The sequence below is a fragment of the Pangasianodon hypophthalmus genome, chromosome 9 (assembly GCF_027358585.1).
Source record: "Pangasianodon hypophthalmus isolate fPanHyp1 chromosome 9, fPanHyp1.pri, whole genome shotgun sequence".
Taxonomy (NCBI): Eukaryota; Metazoa; Chordata; class Actinopteri; order Siluriformes; family Pangasiidae; genus Pangasianodon; species Pangasianodon hypophthalmus.
Window position 1 is genome coordinate 10,582,075 of NC_069718.1, and position 19,060 is coordinate 10,601,134.

A 19,060-nucleotide genomic window follows, 5' to 3' on the forward strand; every position below is an offset into this window, starting at 1 on the left:
CCATCCATCCATCCATCCATCTATCTTGTGTCAGCTAGCTTTAGAAAAGGTCCTCCACAGGGGACTGCAGGATTTCAGTAAGTATTATGACCTATTTTTGAGCAAGCAGGGTACACAACATAGAGAATACAACATAAAATGGGGGTAAAAAAGCATTTCAACACAATGAAACGCCCTCAAGGAACAGAACGTCATGTCACAACAGAGAACAGCACACCGCCGAGCGAAGGAATTTTGCACTTGTCTTTATTGGTGTTGTTTCACTGAAACATGGGCTGAATGACAGGAGTTAATGTAGTAATAAGCAATCGCAAAAATGCAAACATGCTGTGTGCAAGTCAACTGGAGCGCTCAAATGAGAGCTATTAGCATTGTGCCAAACTGTAAACAACCAAATGTTAAACCAGAATTGCTCTCTTTCATAAATGCAGGCAAGTTTCACCTCTGAATATCAAATATGCTTAAACAAGATCCAACCTTTTTAATCATAAGATGCAAATTGGATTCTTTCATTTGCCCTGCGTGAGTTTGTAATAATCATAATGTGGCTTGTTTTCATTGCTACTATTTTACACTCAAAGCTCATTTACAAATGTAAATGCGGATTCCTCATGGCCTCAGTTTGATAGAATAAAAGCTCCTTTTTCTCAGTCATTATAACTGTGCTTCATTCAAGTTGTGTGCTTGCAGCCGACCCCCCTCCTCCATCTTCAATCGGGCATCTCTATCGGGCTCTTTCCTCCCAGGGCAGGCACTTCGACCCCTCTCACACGGCCATGTGGCCATGTTGAAGGGACGCCGTTGTGTGGCTGCATTCACAGCAGGCCACTCTGCCAGCGAGACTCTGTTGGCCTGAGCTCAGAGGTTATTCCTCTCAGACACGGCCCCAGGTGTCCCTACTTCCTCCTTCATATCTCTTCCTATTTTGTCCTCTTACAGGATGCTGGGCTCACATTACACCCCATTTGCCAAAAATAACAACCAGAGGCTTTCAGCCAAGATGTTGTTTGCAGATGCAGCATGTATATGTACATGGAGTTCCAAAAATTCTCCACTTTTTATTACACTGTCCAAACAGAGGGTTTGAAGCTAAAACATTTTACATCTTCTTAACCTGTTGAAACCCAATCTGATTACTGTGGAAACTGATCAATGGGCTACATCTATCAATCATTTAATAAAGTTGTCTGTAAATGTTTTTTGTACCACAGACCAAACTAAAAAATTTTTTTGAGAAAGATAAAGATATATAAAAGTAGTTGGGCTACTCAGACGGCTAAAGTAACAATGGCTCATAAGGCTACATAACGCCTCTGTGAACAGTTCATGACATCTAACATAAGCCTGTTTAAAGCTTCTTGAAGGCGTATTTCGACAGACACCAACTGTCATGTCAATTTTGCAGAGGGTCGTGACCATGTATTTTGATGGGGCAGGACGACGTTAACAACAACATAGCATCAAACAAAATCGAGAGGCTATCACACTTGACTTGGGCTACTATAGGCTACTATCTAGTGAATTTTTAGAGTAACACTGTAATAGGAATTAAAGAATTGACAACATACAGCCATTCAGGATACAGTCTAGCAGCTTGTTTTCAGTGGATTTAGCTGTACCTTAGTTCAACTGTGTTCAATACACCAGGTATGTTTCCTGTCACCATTAACCAGGGTTGCAAAGTTTCAAAAATTTCCAGCCCAATTACATCTCAAAAGCCATAAAAAAGGGTAAATACATATTCATGTTTTTCTTATTTCTTCCTCAGCTTTTGCATCAGAAACAAGGTCACCATGGCGTACACACATTTCTGGTGTATGGCCATTATCCACTCATTAATCCACTTTTCCTTCATGCAGTTTTTGCAATACATCTTTCATTATGCAACAGTTAGCACCAGTTCACTAATTTGATTGGTCGAGCTGCGTTCCAACACTGGGACATTTCACTGTGTGTATCACTCCGCTCGTCTGTGTTCACCACATAAAATTCTACTTCCTAGTTCGAAACCAGTAGTGTTAGCAACATCATCAGTGGATGTGGCAAATAGTCCTTTTCAGGAATATTAGTTGTGGCTTGAAATATGAAAGCTTGTCAGCTGAAAATGAAAAGTAAGAAGGGACGCCAATTGTACCGGAAGCACCTTTAGCGGAAATGTACAGATCAACGCGACCTAACTAGCCAGCAATAAAGTGAGTGCGGCTTCTTCGGAATCTATTTCTCCTAGCAGAGTAAAAATAAACATTTGGGCATATAGTGTCCAAAATGTCACTTACTCAGTATTCACTTCTTGTCTATAGAACTGTTGTATAAAAGCAATATCGCACTTGCAAATTTCTATGTAATTTAAAATATATGGACTTATGAATGAGGACTTTATGAAGATCAACATTTGTTAAACAGCTGAGATACACTGATCAGCCATAACATTTAAACCACTGACAGGTGATGTGATTAACATTGATTATCTCGTTACAATGGCACCTGTCAAGGGATGGGATATATGAGACATCATGTGAACAGTCAGTTCTCGAAGTTCGTTTGTTGGAAGTAGGAAAAATGGGCAAGCCTAAGGATCTCAGTGACTTTGACAAGGGCCAAACTGTGATGGGTAGACAACTGGGGCAGAGCATCCCCAAAATGGCAGGTCTTATGGGGTTCTCCCGGTATGCAGTGGTTAGTACCTAAAAAAGGGGTCCAAGGAAGGACAACTGGTGAACCAGTGAGACAACACAATATTAGGCAGGCGGTTTTAATGGCGTGGCTCTGCTCCACTTGCCCCTATGAACAAGATGCCACTGATTCAAGCTACACCCAAATCAACTGAGGTTGTTTTATAACACTTTATAACACTATAACACAAGTCATGTCACCTCCTATGTTGCCTCAACCCGCAACCTTGCATCAATCTTAATTCACTTTACTCAGGTATTGTGTCAACTTTACACAACAGGCTGATGCCTTTATAAGTGCTAATGTCAGTTTGTTGTCATCTGTTATGAACAGCTTATGCATGCATCATATAGCACAAGTCTCTGTCCTTAAGTGTCACCATCCTGAATGTCTCAGGGATGTGTCCATAGAAACAGTATTCATTGTGATAGCTGAAGCAAAACCTAACTGCAGTTCAGAACTCAGGCTCTGAGAAGTTATCTGCTCAAGTCCTGACGGCAGAACAAATAGAAAGTGTGTGTATGTGTGTGTATAAATATCAACAAGGCGGATGTTGCACTAATGAATGCTAATCTACTCATTATTTGGTCTGTGGTTTCAGTAAGATAAAAAGCACTGACGCTCCAAAATTATTCAAGAAACGTTTCATTTCACGTACTGAGCAAGCTTAAACTGTCACATGATTATTATTGCATTTCGAAGATATCCAGTTATGTTAATTCAGCATCTGCTGCTTTCGATGTTGAATTGTTCTGGCATGATGTTGAAACTGACAGGATTTGTCAAGAACACTGTGCACGATAGGGAGAAAGTCTGAATGTTCCAATGCGAATTTCATAAGCACACGATGACTATTAAGTGCTGAAAATGGAAAATGCAATCAGCGGTGTTTTCCTACCTCCCGCGACGCCGTGGTGAGTCCTCGCTCAACATCAAAAACATAATCCCGAGGCAAAATGCATCTGCCTGGCAGTTGATGTAGTGAAACTAATGCTGCATACCTGAAACATAACTGTAGATTAGCTAAGACCTGCTGTGAACCACAGACTCGTCCAGATTGTTGGCACTGGCAGAACTGAAATTGTTTACTGTGATGTCTAATTGATAAACCCCTTAACGTCCTGGCTTATTGTTCAGCTATTTATCTTAAGGCATACTATTTAATGAGTTATTCATTTACATTTACTTTATGGCATTTGGCAGAAATTCTATTAGTAATTTGTTATTCAATAACTACGTTGAAACGAGCAGGAAATGAACGTACAGTGTCCTCCATAATTATTGGCACCTTCCATTTTAAAAACATGAGCTAAAATTAATACATAAAAAGAATAACACATGTTTAAAATGACCAGAAGCCTTACAATTAATATTTTGTGACTCCTGTCCTAGAGAGAATATCAGCACGGAGTCTCTTCCTGTAATATCTTACAAGGTTGGAAGCACTTGTAGAAAGATATTACGAAGCACTTGTAGAAGGATATTACGAAGGGCTTTTTTCTCATAACACTTCTAAACACTGAAATTGACAACCACAAAAAATAAAAGCAATGCTACTGTGATCTTTGGGCACTTTTTCCTTCCTTCACCATCCACATCACAGTGTGGGGAGACAGTGTGTATGGGGGTCCAATTCCTGGATAATTTAAAACACTTTCAGACACATGAAACTTTTTCTTATGGCCTTAATTGCACTTAATTGCATTGCTAACTGCTTATATGGTTTATATCCGTTACCTGATTTGTGCAAAGTAACAACCATTTGTCACCTTTGGGTTTAAGTTCTTTGGTTTCTTCCCAGTGGTAATTGATGACTACGGGATTTTATGTTAGGGATTTAACAAATTTGTGTGTGCAACATACTATTTATACCCCAGGGAAACAAGACATGGTTAAAGGGAACAACAGAGTTCCTGGGGGACTGAGATACAGGGGAAAAAATTAAGAATGATAATTGGTTTGCATTTATTTAAAAGATTCTGTAGAGTCATAACAAAGACAAATAGCTCTTCCTATTGTTTGAGTGGAATTTTTGAATTACTGTGTGTAAGGTTCTTTTTTATACAATCATTTTAGTTCATTTTTATGAAGGGTGCCAATAATACTGGAGGGCACAGTAGTTATGAGATTGAGGAATATAACTCTGGAGCAGCTGACAGACTCTGAGAGTTTAAGGAGGTTAAGCACACCCTACCTGCTCCAAGCAAAAGCAGACACTATTTTTTTTTTTTTTTTTTTTTTTTGAGCCAAGCAAACTAAAATATTGGTGAAGACATCGCATGGCTGTTTGTTGTGTCTACAGTCCAGAAAGGCTGATGAAATGTGGATTATTTTGTCTTTGAAAGACTTCATGCTGTGTTAGAGCATCATAATGTATCAAAAATGTCAGTGCATAGATGAAATATGTTATAATCTGAATTTTTTTATATCAAGGTGGAATAGATCAGTCTGGAAAAAATGGAAATGGAAGCATTCTTGGCACCACTAATGTGATGGTAATTAAAGGTGTAAAAGTGAGACAAAACACTTTGCATAGCCAAGAGCTTACTCTCCTATTGCATGAACAGCGCTGCAGGTTCGTTATGGCGACCTGAGTGCTTTTCTTTATGATGATATGAAAGTGTAATCGTCCACAAAAAGACAGGCATGAAATGGGGGAAATGGTGAAACCCAAAACCCGATCGTCATCACACGTCCGTCATCTCGTCCTCCATCTCGTCCCCTTCTGTCTCTCCCTCCGCCTCGTCCTCGTCCTCTGAGGTCACATCTGCATCATCCATCTGGGCCATGCACTTCTGACACGAGCACACAAACAGGTAGTTCTCTCTGAAAGAGTGACACGAGAAAAGACAAAATGTCTGTAGCATTTTCAGGAGTTCTGCAGGTATCCTCATATACAATATTAAAAAAAAGAGAGAATTCCAGTGAGGCTTCTTTGGAAAGTTTTAAGTTGAGATGAAAGGATCTGATACGATCAGGATCAGACACCTACTGCCCTGAAAACAGGGGACTCAGATTTGACATTTTCTGACCCACGGACAGATTTTTTTTCTTCATATTTTATGACAATTTTTTTTTTTTATCTTTTTATGCAAAGTTGAGTGGCTAGGATTATTATTTCCATCTTCTATCTCACCATTAACTCAAAGAAAATGTCAAATTGTGTCCTCACACACTCTCTGTCCCTCTCTCTCTCTCTCTGTCTCTCTCTCACACACACACACACACACACACACACTTTCTTTTCAAAAACAGAAAAATGGTCCATATATGTGGAGTCTAATACTGAAAGAAAGGTTTTAACCAGGAAGTGTACTGAGGGTACTGATATTTTTGCACCCTTTTTTTTTTTATTGTTACCCTTTTTTTTTTTAAAACAATTTTGGTAATTGTGAATTCCTACCCACTAGCTAGTTCTTCTCTATTGTATGACAGCTACCAACTGAGAAGGGTGAAGACTAGCACATGCTTCCTCTGAGACACGTGCAGGTCTGTCTCCGCATCTTCTCAAACTGCTGCTCATGAACCATCACAGCACAGCCAACTGCCCTCTTCCGTGTACATGACAGATGCCAAAGACTGACTAGTGTTACTCTCACTGACAGGAGAGAGGAATGCCATCCTCCCCACCCACAGAGCACAGGCAAATTTTCCAAACTAGCTGAATTTTGGGGCCACGGGGGGTGGTGGTGGTGGCGGCATCACTGGGATTTGAACTTGTGATCTCCCAATGATAATGATGCCCAAATGTACTGACACTACACAAGATATCTCAGAAAGCTGTGTCGTGGCAGAATTTGAAGATATCAAGATCTTATCATATCACCAGGCTTAGTAAAACCTTAATTTCAAAGTCTTTTTAAAGGAGGTGTGGAGAACAGAAATAGACATCAGTAGCCTGGGCACCTGGGACAAGCAGATTTCATGTCTGAACTGTTCTTTTTTGTTTTTTATTCATAGTTGCATGGAAAAAAAACAAATAAACCCTACTCCTGATTGACTTTTGCAAAAACTTTTCATTTGGTACAATATTTGCCCAAAAGTTTATAGACACCTGACAATCACTCCCATATGTGGTTCTTCTCAAAGCTGTTGCCACAAAGTTGGATGCACACAATTGTATAGAAGTCTGTATATGCTGTATCATTACAATTTCTCTTCACTGGAACTAAGAGGCCTAAATCTGTTCCAGCATGACAATGCCCCTGTGCACAAAGCAAGCTCCATGAAGACATGGTTTGCCTGACTGCACCCCAGACCTCCTCAACAACATCAGTGCCTGATCTCACTAATGCTCTTGTAGCTGAATGAACACAAATCCCACAGCCACGCTCCAAAATCTAGTGGAAAGTCTTTCCAGAAGAGTGGAGGTTATTATAACAGCAAAGGGGGACTAAATCTGGAATGAGATATTCATCAAACACATACGGGTGTGCTGGTCAGGTCTCCACAATGTAATATGCTTCCTCAATGCTGTAAATATATTGTGTGCTACTCGTTCCGAATCCCATCACCTGCTGTACTACACACATCTGCTGAGGCTCAAGTTGGCGGATTATAGAAGGATTTTTAGCAAAAGCAAATGAGTAAGAAACAAAAAAAGCTGTCCTATAACTCTCCTGCTATAAGTAACATTCACCTCGTGGTTAAACATATCGAGAGAAAATAAAGATGCTAGCCAATATCTTTTATGAGAACATAGCTAATGAATTTATGATTTGTCCACCCTGGAGACAGTGGTTACACTCATTCGGGTGCTAAATGAGTGCATACTAAAGCAAAGTGATGCTTTTAGTATCCACTGCTACACAGTTTATTCGATTGAGAAACATCACACGAGCAAGAATGCATTTCTAATTTAGTGCAACTTGATACTTTCTGAAGGTCTCAGAAAACCTGCAAACACATGAAGCATCAGTAATAAAGCAGTCAGCTTTTGCTTGAGCTCCACAGCTGGAGACGTCGGCAGCGATGTTTGAAGTCGAAGCGAGACGTCTCGCGGGGGGGAAACTGAATATGCCTTAAATAAAATGGAATTTCCAAGCAAACTTGCCTTATTTTCCTCCATCACATAAACAGTCAATAAATAGGCAGATGATCAATAAAGAGCAGAGGTCCAGCACTAATCCCTGTTCCTCTGCTCTCACTAGCACAAAGCCGCTGCACTGGAATTGATCCCTTCTGGAGGCACGTACAAATTCTTAAACAAGCTGTAGCAATCATTACCTCAGGATCTTGTGCCTGCTATGACGACTCCTGTCTCGTTGGCAACAGTCCAAGTAGCTGATGCAGATTTCCTACAGAGCGCCGAAAATAAAGACTTTAATGAGAACAGAGTTACAGTCAATTACCAACTAGCTTTGGAACTACAAAGTTAACTCAGGTGATGAGTAGCCATAAAGAGATTTCCACAGTCTTCAGACTTCGGTTATGGCTCGATTATAAGCCAAGAACACAGATGCATTTATTTGGCTCTGATCTGATCTGACTCACACTGAATGGTGGTTTTAATCTTGTAAGTTGGAGGATGTAAGAAAAAAACATCACAGCACATCTGTCTGACATGCCCCATCTAATCAGTGCAAAAAATATCATAATCAGGGTATAATATTCAAAATTTGGATACTGAAAGAGGGAAGGAGAGAAAAAAAAAACCAAAAAAAAAAAAACCAAGAGACAAAAACCTATTAACAGCAAACATCTGCTTCCTTTAAGCATTTTTCTTATCGTACTCACAATTATAGAATCATCGCCCAATTAATTAACAAAAAATGAACCATCATTACCTTTCTAGATAAAAATTTTAATTGCAATTAGTCAAACATTTGCTCAACATGAGGTTCATTTACATGAGTCTATAAACATATAAATTACTTTGATAGCGATTTAATTAAATCATTCTCAGTAGAAGACTTTTGAACGGTGAACTATTTTTTGTTGTGTAGCACTGTAATATTTAGTGTAACATATTTAATGATATAATGATAACTTTCTATTACTAAAACTTTGTTGATATACAACAAAGTCAGTTCCAAATTATTGGCACCCCTGGCAAAAGAATGCCTTTGTGGTTATCTTAAATCTCATACTAAAGACATGAGAGAAATCTAATCTTTAATCAACTTTTATTCAAAGAACATCTAAAATATATATATATATATATATATATATATATATATATATATATATATATATATATATATGTAATGATATGATTATGAAGTAATATTATTTTATATATTATATATATTAAAGTATCAAAAATATATATTTTTAACAAAACTATATATATATGCGTTGTTTATTGTTCACTAGCCTCCGCAAGTTGATTTTTTTTTTTTCATGTTCAATTTCTGTTTTTCATAAAGTGGGCATGAATTATTATTATGCTTATATTATAAGAGTGACAAAGTTGAGAGAAAAGTTTTGTATGATAATTAATCTGATAAAATTTCAGTGTTCTCACTCTTCACTACTGTTGTCCATTCTAATGTTGCTTAGGGCACAGGTGGTATTAAAACTGCGATCAATTCACTTCTCAATGCATTTAGACTCAAGAACATTTGCAACCAGATTATCCTCTTCATGACCAATAACCACAGACGTACCACATGACCTCATGCACACACCTGAAGCATGATGGGTCAGCAGAAGAGAAAAAGTGAGAAATAATGTCGGAAAGCTGTAAAAATTTGTCCTAAATGTGTAAAGCTATGAACTAAATATAAATTTCCCAATGACACAAATTTACACAAATGATGAGTAAAGGTATGAAATGAATGGGTCGTGTGAGTCATGGCTACATGCACCATCTCGCTCAGAATCTACCAGTAACACATTACAAACAGAGCACGTTTATCAAGAACGACTTTCACCCACAAGTGTCTGTGAGTAAAAATAGAAACAACTATTCATTATTTAATGAGTCGTTTATATTGATGTTTCCTTGGCAATCTAATATGATTTTTTTGAACTAATAATAGTTTTTGCTAAGGAGTCATCCTTCACAAACATCCACTAGGATCAAGGAGCTACAGTAATGTGAGATTTTAATAAATACACAATGTTCCTTACAAAATCCAGCCCTAATTTCATATAAACCTTCATTCAGAGGCACAAAAATAGGACATCTGTGATAGAAATATCCACTCCCCACTACATCTGGCAAAACAACCACTGAAGTAAGCCTCTGCAGTTTTGTCTGAAAGCCTCATCCTCATTCTCTCAACACAACCACCAAAGCTTTCGATAATGAATGCCACATCCCTTAGGGTGGAGTATATCCCATGTTAAGCCACACCCCCCTCTGACCTCGCCAGGGCTGATGTCACTCAGCGCGTTCAGGTGAAGCAGGAAGTTGTTGTCCGGGAAGGACGCCTCCGCGTTCGGTATGCAGCTGTGGTTACCTTGACGACAAAGCATATGACTGGAAGTGACCTTTCGATGTCTTTACACTTACAATAACATTTGTGTACGGTAAAGAGACAAAAACTGAAAAAATGCTCGGCGTTATTCTCACATGAGCTCTGAAGAAGGAAGAGACCGGATCCTTCACAGTTGAGGAAGTCTCCCGTTTCTGTAAGATGAGCATGAAGAAATGACAGTCTGTGAAAAACCTTTCATCCATCAAACCTATTTCACATTTCACTAGATCAATACATACATTTTAAACGTAGTATGGGAATCACAAGTAGTGAGTGCTTCGATCCTTTCACATTTACAGCACAGTGGTGTGTGTGTGTGTGTGTGTGTGTGTGTGTGTGTGTGTGTGTCTGTGTATACTGTATTTGAAGGAAAAGTGACCTTTATCGATGTCCTTGTATAACTGGTCAATAAAGGCATCCAGCTGCTCCCTCTGCTGGTGAGGAAGCTCCAGTGCATCACACGCATGAACCCACTGGCTGAGGGAGCTGAACGAACAACAACCAGCAAATTAGGAATGGAAACTGAGTGACTTCTACGTCACACTATACCATGGTAAGAGAAAATACTCACTGGACACTTCTATAATAGATACGACCAAAAATTTTAATCATAATTCTAAATCAATGATGCTGATTATTATGAAAGCGTTAAAATGTCTCCTCTATCATTCATTATGGTAACAGAGAGGACACCTTGGCAAAACAAAAAAAAGTTTTCATTATACCACAGAATAAGTCTTGATTCTGATTGATCAGAGTTTTCTGTAACAGCAACCCGTCAAATCCCAGGTTTATATTAAACGCAAGTTACACAAGGATATGTACAGAGGTTGCTCCACATAAATATATTTATTATTTTAAATAAAATGTGTTATTGTAAAAAAATTGTTGATATGGTGAAGTTTTCTGTGAGGAGATTTTTATTTAGCTTTTATGGAAGGATAAGCGCTTGGTAACAGTCAGAGGTAAAGCTACAGGTTTTCCCAGACTGGAAAGTCATCAGGACAGAGAGTTTTTAGGTTTCTTGAAAACACGACAAATGGTTTTCCCTCTTATGAGCTTTGAGAGGGGGGAAGAAAAGAAAGGGGGGGAAAAAAAAAAAAAAAAAAAAAAAAAAAAAAAAAAGAGAGAGGCTTGTGAGGGAACTACTATAGTGTAAGTGATACGTTAGTGTTTGTAGACATTCCTCAACATTAAACGTAACTGTAAATGGATAAGATGTACAGCATTTCATTATTATAAATAAATTAATAAACAAACATTCTTTCCTTTGCAAAGTTTTTTTTCTGGTAAAAGAGGAATAAAAGACTTTTGGAAGTGCTGTCATAGCAAAACCTGTAACGACCCTGTTGCTGATTATTTATAACAGCACGCCCCCAAAGTGTTGTATTCCTTTCTTAGCGTTCTGCTTGGACTGAGCTAAAGTATGGAGGGAATTATTTTTTTCAGAATATTGTTTGTAATAATATATTTGTGCATTTAATCAGCCTGCAGGATAGGGCGCTTTCTTTTGATTAGCTTTATTTTCTTTTTGCTTCTAATAAGTTCCCAGTAAATGATATACAGACAAAGTAATATGAACCATGGCAATTACAACATGTAAAGATTCTTCATCCTTGTAAAAATTAATCTTGTCCAAATAGGGGCAATGGCAGCCTTAGAATTATTGGTATTTAATAAACGTTATTGAAAACACCTTAAAATAAATCTTTGGTCTTCAGCACTTATCCTGTTAGAATAACATGAATGTTATTGTTCTGTATGTAAATAATACAATTACAAAAATGCAACTTTGGGTTTTTTAAAGCTGGTACATCACCAAAGTATAAGGAAAGTAACTCTCTTTGATTTCCTTTTCCTTTTAACTGTAAATCTTTTAGCATGATTCATGGGGTATGTTTTTGTGTGTGTGTGTGTGTGTGTGATGTCATTGTTTATATCACCATGGTATAACTAACACTGTTTCACATATCCTTATCGCAGTACGTCATCACACTCCAAGACAGGATTAAAGCTTTCCAGGAGCTGGGCGGTCACTGTGTGTTAGATAAATAACCTGGAGGGAATTTCATTTGCTTCTCAAAAGAGAATTACAGGACAGAAGAAGTATATAGTAACACGGATCTAACCTGGTGCCGATGCCCTGCCCGTTGGTCCCGACGAGTGCGAAAAGAGAGCGAAAGCCATCTGGAGTGAACCACTGCAAAGCAGAGGACCAATCAAATAAATGTTCATTAATCAAATAATGAAGTGTGCATTGATATGTTATTAATGTCATTACACTTATAGCCTTTCATTTTCGTTCCACTGGTATTAACTTTTTTCTATAAAAAAGTTACACTGTTGTTAATGTTGCATCCCTTTTTCAATATTTATGCTGGTATTGTCACATCCTTTTTTAATCTTTATGCATTATCATTATACTTTTACAGTTGTTACACCATTAAACGTTACAGGCTTTCATGTTTTTAACACTAACAACTGTTACGCTGTTATAATTTTTACAGGCTTGCATTGTGTTACATCGTTATTAATATTACATCATTTTATAGTAGTTAAGCCATTATTTATGATACAGGCCTTCATAGTTTTCTGTACAGTTCTAAAAGTTATAGGCTTTCATTTCATTGCACTGCTATTAATCCTATAGGATTTGGCAATCATTATTAATGTTACAGGCTTTAATTTCGTTACACCACTAATTAACGTTACGTCCTTTTATAACAGTTACCCCACTGTGAATGTTAGATCCTATTATAATAGTTACCCCATTGTTAACATTACATCCTTTTATAACAGTTACCTCTTTGTTAACGTTACGTCCTTTTATAACAGTTACCCCACTGTGAATGTTAGATCCTTTTATAACAGTTACCTCATTGTTAACATTACATCCTCTTATAATCATTATGCAGTTATTACAGGCTTTCATACTGGTTACACCACTATTTACATTACATGCTTTCATATTAATCATGCTGTTATTTACGTTGCAGGCCTTTACTGTTCTTATGCCATTAACATTACAGGTCTTTGTATTCGTTACACTGTTAGTGAATATGAAAGCCTGTAATGTTATGTTCTTATTCATGTTACAGGCTTTCATAGTAAAATGATGTAGTGTTTAAATGTAACTACTGTTAAAAGAAAAAAAAAAAAACTTCAAATTTGTTCCATCAAAAGAAAAAGGAAAATTGAATCTTTTCCACATGACATTAATTATCTTTTTTTTATATTATATCTTATCCAAGATCAAGGATTAGACAGCCATTTATCCACAGTAATTAATAAATGCTTCCTTTAAATTTTTTTTATATATTTATTTGTCTAAGGTCTTGTTTGTACTCAAAGCAAGTGTGAGTTCTTTACTGTAAATAAGTTCATTAGCCACTAAAAAGTAGATTCTGTACATTTGTTTATGAGCTGGATATCTACTGATGTGAATAACAGTCGTCAGTCGTCTATACACTGACCTGACTGAGGTGATCGTCATAGAGTGCTGTAGTAAAAAGGTTACGCAGCAAAGCCAGCTGGCCCTGGGGTGAAAAAAGTGAAACTGTTAAAACACACACACACACACACACACACACACACACACACACACACGAATAAATTAACAGCCTGTTTATTTATACCTGGAACTTCTCTCCTAGCAATTTGTGTGCTATTTCCTCCTGCTCGTTGGCTGCACGGCTGCAAAAGTGGGAAAACAGCCTCTGCCAGCGCCCCTTGTCTTGAGCCTAATAAACAGGGAAAACAAAAAACATCAGCCAAAACAAGTACTGAAGGAAAAGTTTAAAATTAGGAAGCAAATGGATTAATTATCTAGCAAAAGCCATTCTCAGCACTCAGCCAAAAACCCCTCTCCAAATATACTTCCACAATCAGAGATATTACTCTGACTTAGCTTTTAGGGAGAAAGACAAACACCTGCTTGATAACAGCAACCATTTTGGCCATTAGCATGATGCTGGAGGTTTCTGGAGGATAATGTGCACTCCTAAACACACCACACACACACACACACACACACACACACAAACACATTAAAACAATTTATTTACATTTTAAGTTTTACAAAGTATATGATACCATGTTTTTAAATCAGTATATGCTTAATGTTTATGATCATATTTGCTCAATTAAAAAAAAAATTATCATTATTATTTTACCAAAGTAGGAACAAAATCATTTTGTCACTTTTAATTCAACACAAAATTACATTTTCTTTCACATTGTCAGCCTATATTATAAGCCTTAACTTTTTTTTTTTTTATGTATATACACATTTTTAATCAAAATAATCCTAGTCTTTAATGGTGAAATTACCAGAGCTGGTCTTGCATATAAAAACACATTTAGACGCAAATTTAATTAATACATCAGATTAATAAAGACCAATATGTAATGTTAGTCAAGTATCTAATGCAGCCGATTATGTTTAATTGGAAAAACAACTCGGGGGAAAAAATGTGATTGTGATTATGATCACTTGTGCAGTCCTAATCATAATGGATGTCTCATAGCAGCAAGTCTATGCATCTGGAGTATTTTAATTTTATTTTTAAAACATTTTGAGAGACTTCATGAGTTCACATCAGTTTCTTACTTACATCTTTGTTTGCTTTGAATAGATTTACAGCCAAGAGACACAAAATAACTAACTGAATACCTTCATGGACAAGATTATAGCAGATACTTGAGAGTCTTCAGTGTCTCACCTCCATGCTTCCTGCAGCTTGTTGACTGGATGATCAGGATCATTATGTGAAGGCCCCAGACACAGGACCTGGTGATATTGATCCCACGCAGCCTGCCTGCACTCGCTGCTACAATACATCACCTACAGAAGGCAGCAAATGCAACACAGTGATGACCAATAATAATAATAATAATAATATGTCTACTGCTATAGACCTATTATTATTATTATTATTATGATAAATTACACACAGTAAGCTGCAATGCAGGAGCATGATGGGTAAAGACAGTCATACTAAACTGAGGTGGCTGATGCTCTAGATGTTAAAATTTGTTGCCCCCCCACTTTAGATAGATTTTTTTTACTTACAGTTTTTTTTTTTTTTTAAATCTCATGGTAGCACTGCTGTTTTGCTGGTGTGTTCTAACTTCAACATCAAATCTAGATATTGTGACATGATAGGGTTTATGAATCTTGAGCATGTAAATAAAAAACTGAATAGAAAACCTTAAAAAATGTAAATATTAAAAAAAAAAAAAAAAAAGTTTTTTACAACTCTCTTAGGTGGAAAATTTAGTATATCGTTAAAGGGTAAAATAATGATGTAGGAGACATAATTCACGTTTCAGCTCTGTATGTAGATATACATTGATCAGCCATAACATTAAAACCACTGATAGGTGAATAACTTTGAGTACCTCTTTACAGTGGCACCTGTCAAGGGGTGGGATATATTAAGCAGCAAGTGAACAGTCAGTTCTCGAAGTTGATGTGTTGGAAGCAGGAAAAATGGGCAAGCGTAAGGATCAGAGTGACTTTGACAAGGGCCAAATTGTAATGGCTAGATGACTGGGTCAGAGCATCTTTAAAACAGCAGGCCTTGTGGGGTGTTCCCAGTATGCAGTGGTTAGTACCTACCAAAAGTGGTACAAGGAAGGAAGGACACCCGGTGAACAGGTGACAAGGTCATGGGCATCAAAGGCTCACTGATGCACGTGAGGAGCGAAGGCTAGCCCATCTTGTCTGATCCCACAGAACAGCTACTGAAGCATTTACATCACATTTACATTTATGGCATTTGGCAGACGCCCTTATCCAGAGCGACTTACAATAGTGCTTTGAAGTCTATCAAAAATACATTCTGATATTGGCTCACTAGGTCACAAACTAGGAATACCATTTTTTTTGGTGAAAGTGCTAATTTAAGTATTTTATGAAGAGGTAAGTCTTTAGACGTCGTTTGAAGACTGCCAGTGACTCAGCTGTTCGGACATCTAGGGGAAGTTCATTCCACCACCTTGGTGCCAGAACAGAGAAGAGTCTCAATGCATGCCTTCCTTGTACCCTGAGAGATGGAGGGACCAGTCAAGCAGTGCTAGAGGATCGGAGGGAGCGTGGTGGCGCTCGAGGTGTGATAAGTGCTTTGAAATGTGGGTGCTGGTCCGTTTTTGGCTTTGTAGGCAATCATCAGTGTTTTAAATCTGATGCGGGCAGCTACAGGAAGCCAGTGGAGGGAGTGTAGCAATGGCGTGGTGTGGGAAGCACAAATTGAAAAAGTTAATGGTCGCTATGAAGGTGTGAGAACACACAGTGCATCGCAGACCGGTCAGAGTGCACATGCTGACCCCTGTACACCACCGAAAGCTCCTACAATGGGCACACTGGCATCAGAACTGGACCATGGAGCAATGGAAGAAGGCAGCCTGGTCTGATGAATCACATTTTCTTTTACATCATGTGGACGGACGCGTGCGTGTGTGTCACTTACCTGGAGAAGAGATGGCACCAGGATGCACTATGGGAAGAAGGCAAGCTGGGGAGGCAGTGTGATGCTCTGGGCAATGTTCTGCTGGGAAACTTTGTACCACCTACCTAAACAATGTTAAAGACCAAATACACCCCTTCATGGCAACGGTATTCCCTGATGGCAGTGGCCTCTTTCGGCTAGATAATGCACCCTGCCACACTGCAAGTCTGATCCATGTAGGACCCACCTCACAACTTACAGGACTTAAAGGATCTGCTGCTAACGTCTTGGTACCAGATACCACAGCACACCTTCAGAGGTCTTGTGGAATCCATACCGCGAGGGATTAGAGATGTTTTGGCGGCACAAGGGGGACCTATGCAATATTAGTCATGTGGTTTTAATGTTATGGCTGATCAGTGTATTTAATAGTAATGCGAATTCCTTCTCTTTTCCGCGAGTTGCATGAAGAAACAAAAGTATTTCTTGATTTAAATAACAAAAGTGACATCAAACATCACAGTGAACCTGACCAGGATAAAGCGGCTCCTGAAGACGCTTGAACGTCAAATCTTTCCATTACACAGCTGTCTGGTGCTCTTTTCTTTCCACACACAGTAGACACAGTATACACTCTCTAATCACCTTTACGTCATTGTCAGGATTTGCACGTGAAGGAAACACAGACTTATTCACATTTTCTTTTGCTGACTTTATGGAAACATACTTAAAATTGCAAAACATCTGAATTGAAACATAGCTAGATACTGTGTATTGTTTAAAAAAGACAAATATAACAGATGCTTTGGCATACCACCTCTAACTACTGTACATGTTCTGAGCTTTAGAGGTCATAGGTGTACTCAAAATATCCTACTACTACTAGTACTACTACTACTACTAATAATAATAATAATAATAATAATAATACGAAGAAGAAGAAGTAGTAATAATCTCATAACAGTCTGTATTTGTCATATTAGCATGTAATGACTTCTTGAAACAGAATAATCAAATTTGTAATGGACCACATCTGAGGAGAACTGAAACATCTTATAAGATTATAACTAGTCTCATTGCCTTGTCTTAACACTTGATAGTTGAAGGCATCCTAAATGACGTGGATAAATCTTCACAGAGAGGCCGAGATTGAATATAAAGCACATGATAAGAACTGGTTGAGGATGGCATTTGGATGAGTGACGACGAGGCGTGTGTTACCTGGCAGTGTGGGCAGGCCTGGTGCAGCTCGGGCCGAACCTTACACAGCTCAGGACGGGGCAGACCGAGGGCAGGTAGACCACTGAGCCTGCGTGCGTTTTCCTCTGCCGTCTCCAGAGCACGCAGACAGTACTCACACGCTACAGAAAGGAGAGACTGATTCACAAAACTACTCCAGCACATAGAACTCCCACTTATATTTTTGTACACACACACAGTGCCTTGCGTAAGTATTCACCCCCTGAACAATTCCACATTTTGTAGTGCTGTTTGGAACTAAAATGAAATAATAAATATATGATTTACACAATACAGCTAACATTTTAAAGATGTAACACTTACGCAAGACACTATATATCATTATCAATGAGATAATCAAACATGATGCATAGAGCTAATACTGAATATCGGTTTCAGGGCTGAACGACTGCTGCTTTATTAGATACTGGATCAGTCGGTGTTACATGTTGACAAAGCTTTGATATCAAAAATGGAAAACGCGCGATCACTAATGAAGAAGAAGATGTAATGAGGAAGAACATCACACTGTCATGCCTCAGTGTTTGTATTCATGTATGGGACTTCCTGAGGCAACTGATTCGATGCTGATTAACACAACACTGCTCACCTTTATACTTGTACAAAGCATTCCACAAGAACTGAGCAGACACAAGGGGACGCTCAGTAAAGATGGTCTCGCCCTTTTTGAAAGGTCTCTTGGCGAACAGCCCTTTACCCTGAAAGATGGACACAGAAAGAGTGTTAAGAGTTAATGCTGTGTATCTCAGGCCTGCTTTAGGGCGTCTCGACCAAGTGCCACCTTCTTGTTAAATGCAACCAGCAGCCTATCAAAGGCTTTAATCACCAATATAACTACAAAACTACCATATTAATAACAATATCATTGATTGGCATGTGACTGGTGCCATATTCTGACCAAAAATGTAGCGTTATATTTAGAAAAGTAACTAGAGCTCTCCGGTATGAAATATCTAGGAGCAGATAGATATTTATCTAAAATTAACCGCGTGGCAAAAATTAAAGAATGCAATTATTAAGCCATTTTATTACAGATACACACCTTGACATTGTCGATAAATCGGACTTCCACGCAGTTAGCAGTTTTACCGGGATCAACGCATCGTGAAAACATGTCATCCAAGGGGGCCGCCATGTTGGAAATTGCGTGTCACCTTTGACCTCTGTGAGGTTATCCAATTGGACGCTTTCTTCTTCGATGCGTGTTGACGTCAAACATAAATACATACGGGCATTTTATTTTATAGGTGCAAA

At 38.2% G+C, this 19,060-nt stretch overlaps 1 protein-coding gene across 1 annotated transcript; it reads right to left on the bottom strand.

Moving 5' to 3' along the window:
- Nucleotides 1–229: 229 nt before the first annotated feature.
- smyd5 (SMYD family member 5) lies at nucleotides 230–18,986 on the bottom strand. The gene is made up of 13 exons (XM_034307319.2): nucleotides 18,849–18,986; nucleotides 18,396–18,504; nucleotides 17,768–17,907; nucleotides 14,819–14,940; nucleotides 14,028–14,097; nucleotides 13,733–13,837; nucleotides 13,571–13,633; nucleotides 12,227–12,297; nucleotides 10,477–10,583; nucleotides 10,193–10,249; nucleotides 9,985–10,079; nucleotides 7,900–7,970; nucleotides 230–5,499 (listed from the first exon to the last, which is right to left on the bottom strand). The coding sequence occupies exons 1-13, from the start codon at nucleotides 18,939–18,941 to the stop codon at nucleotides 5,361–5,363; spliced, it is 1,242 nt and encodes a 413-aa protein (XP_034163210.2). The 5' UTR covers nucleotides 18,942–18,986; the 3' UTR covers nucleotides 230–5,360.
- Nucleotides 18,987–19,060: the final 74 nt, after the last annotated feature.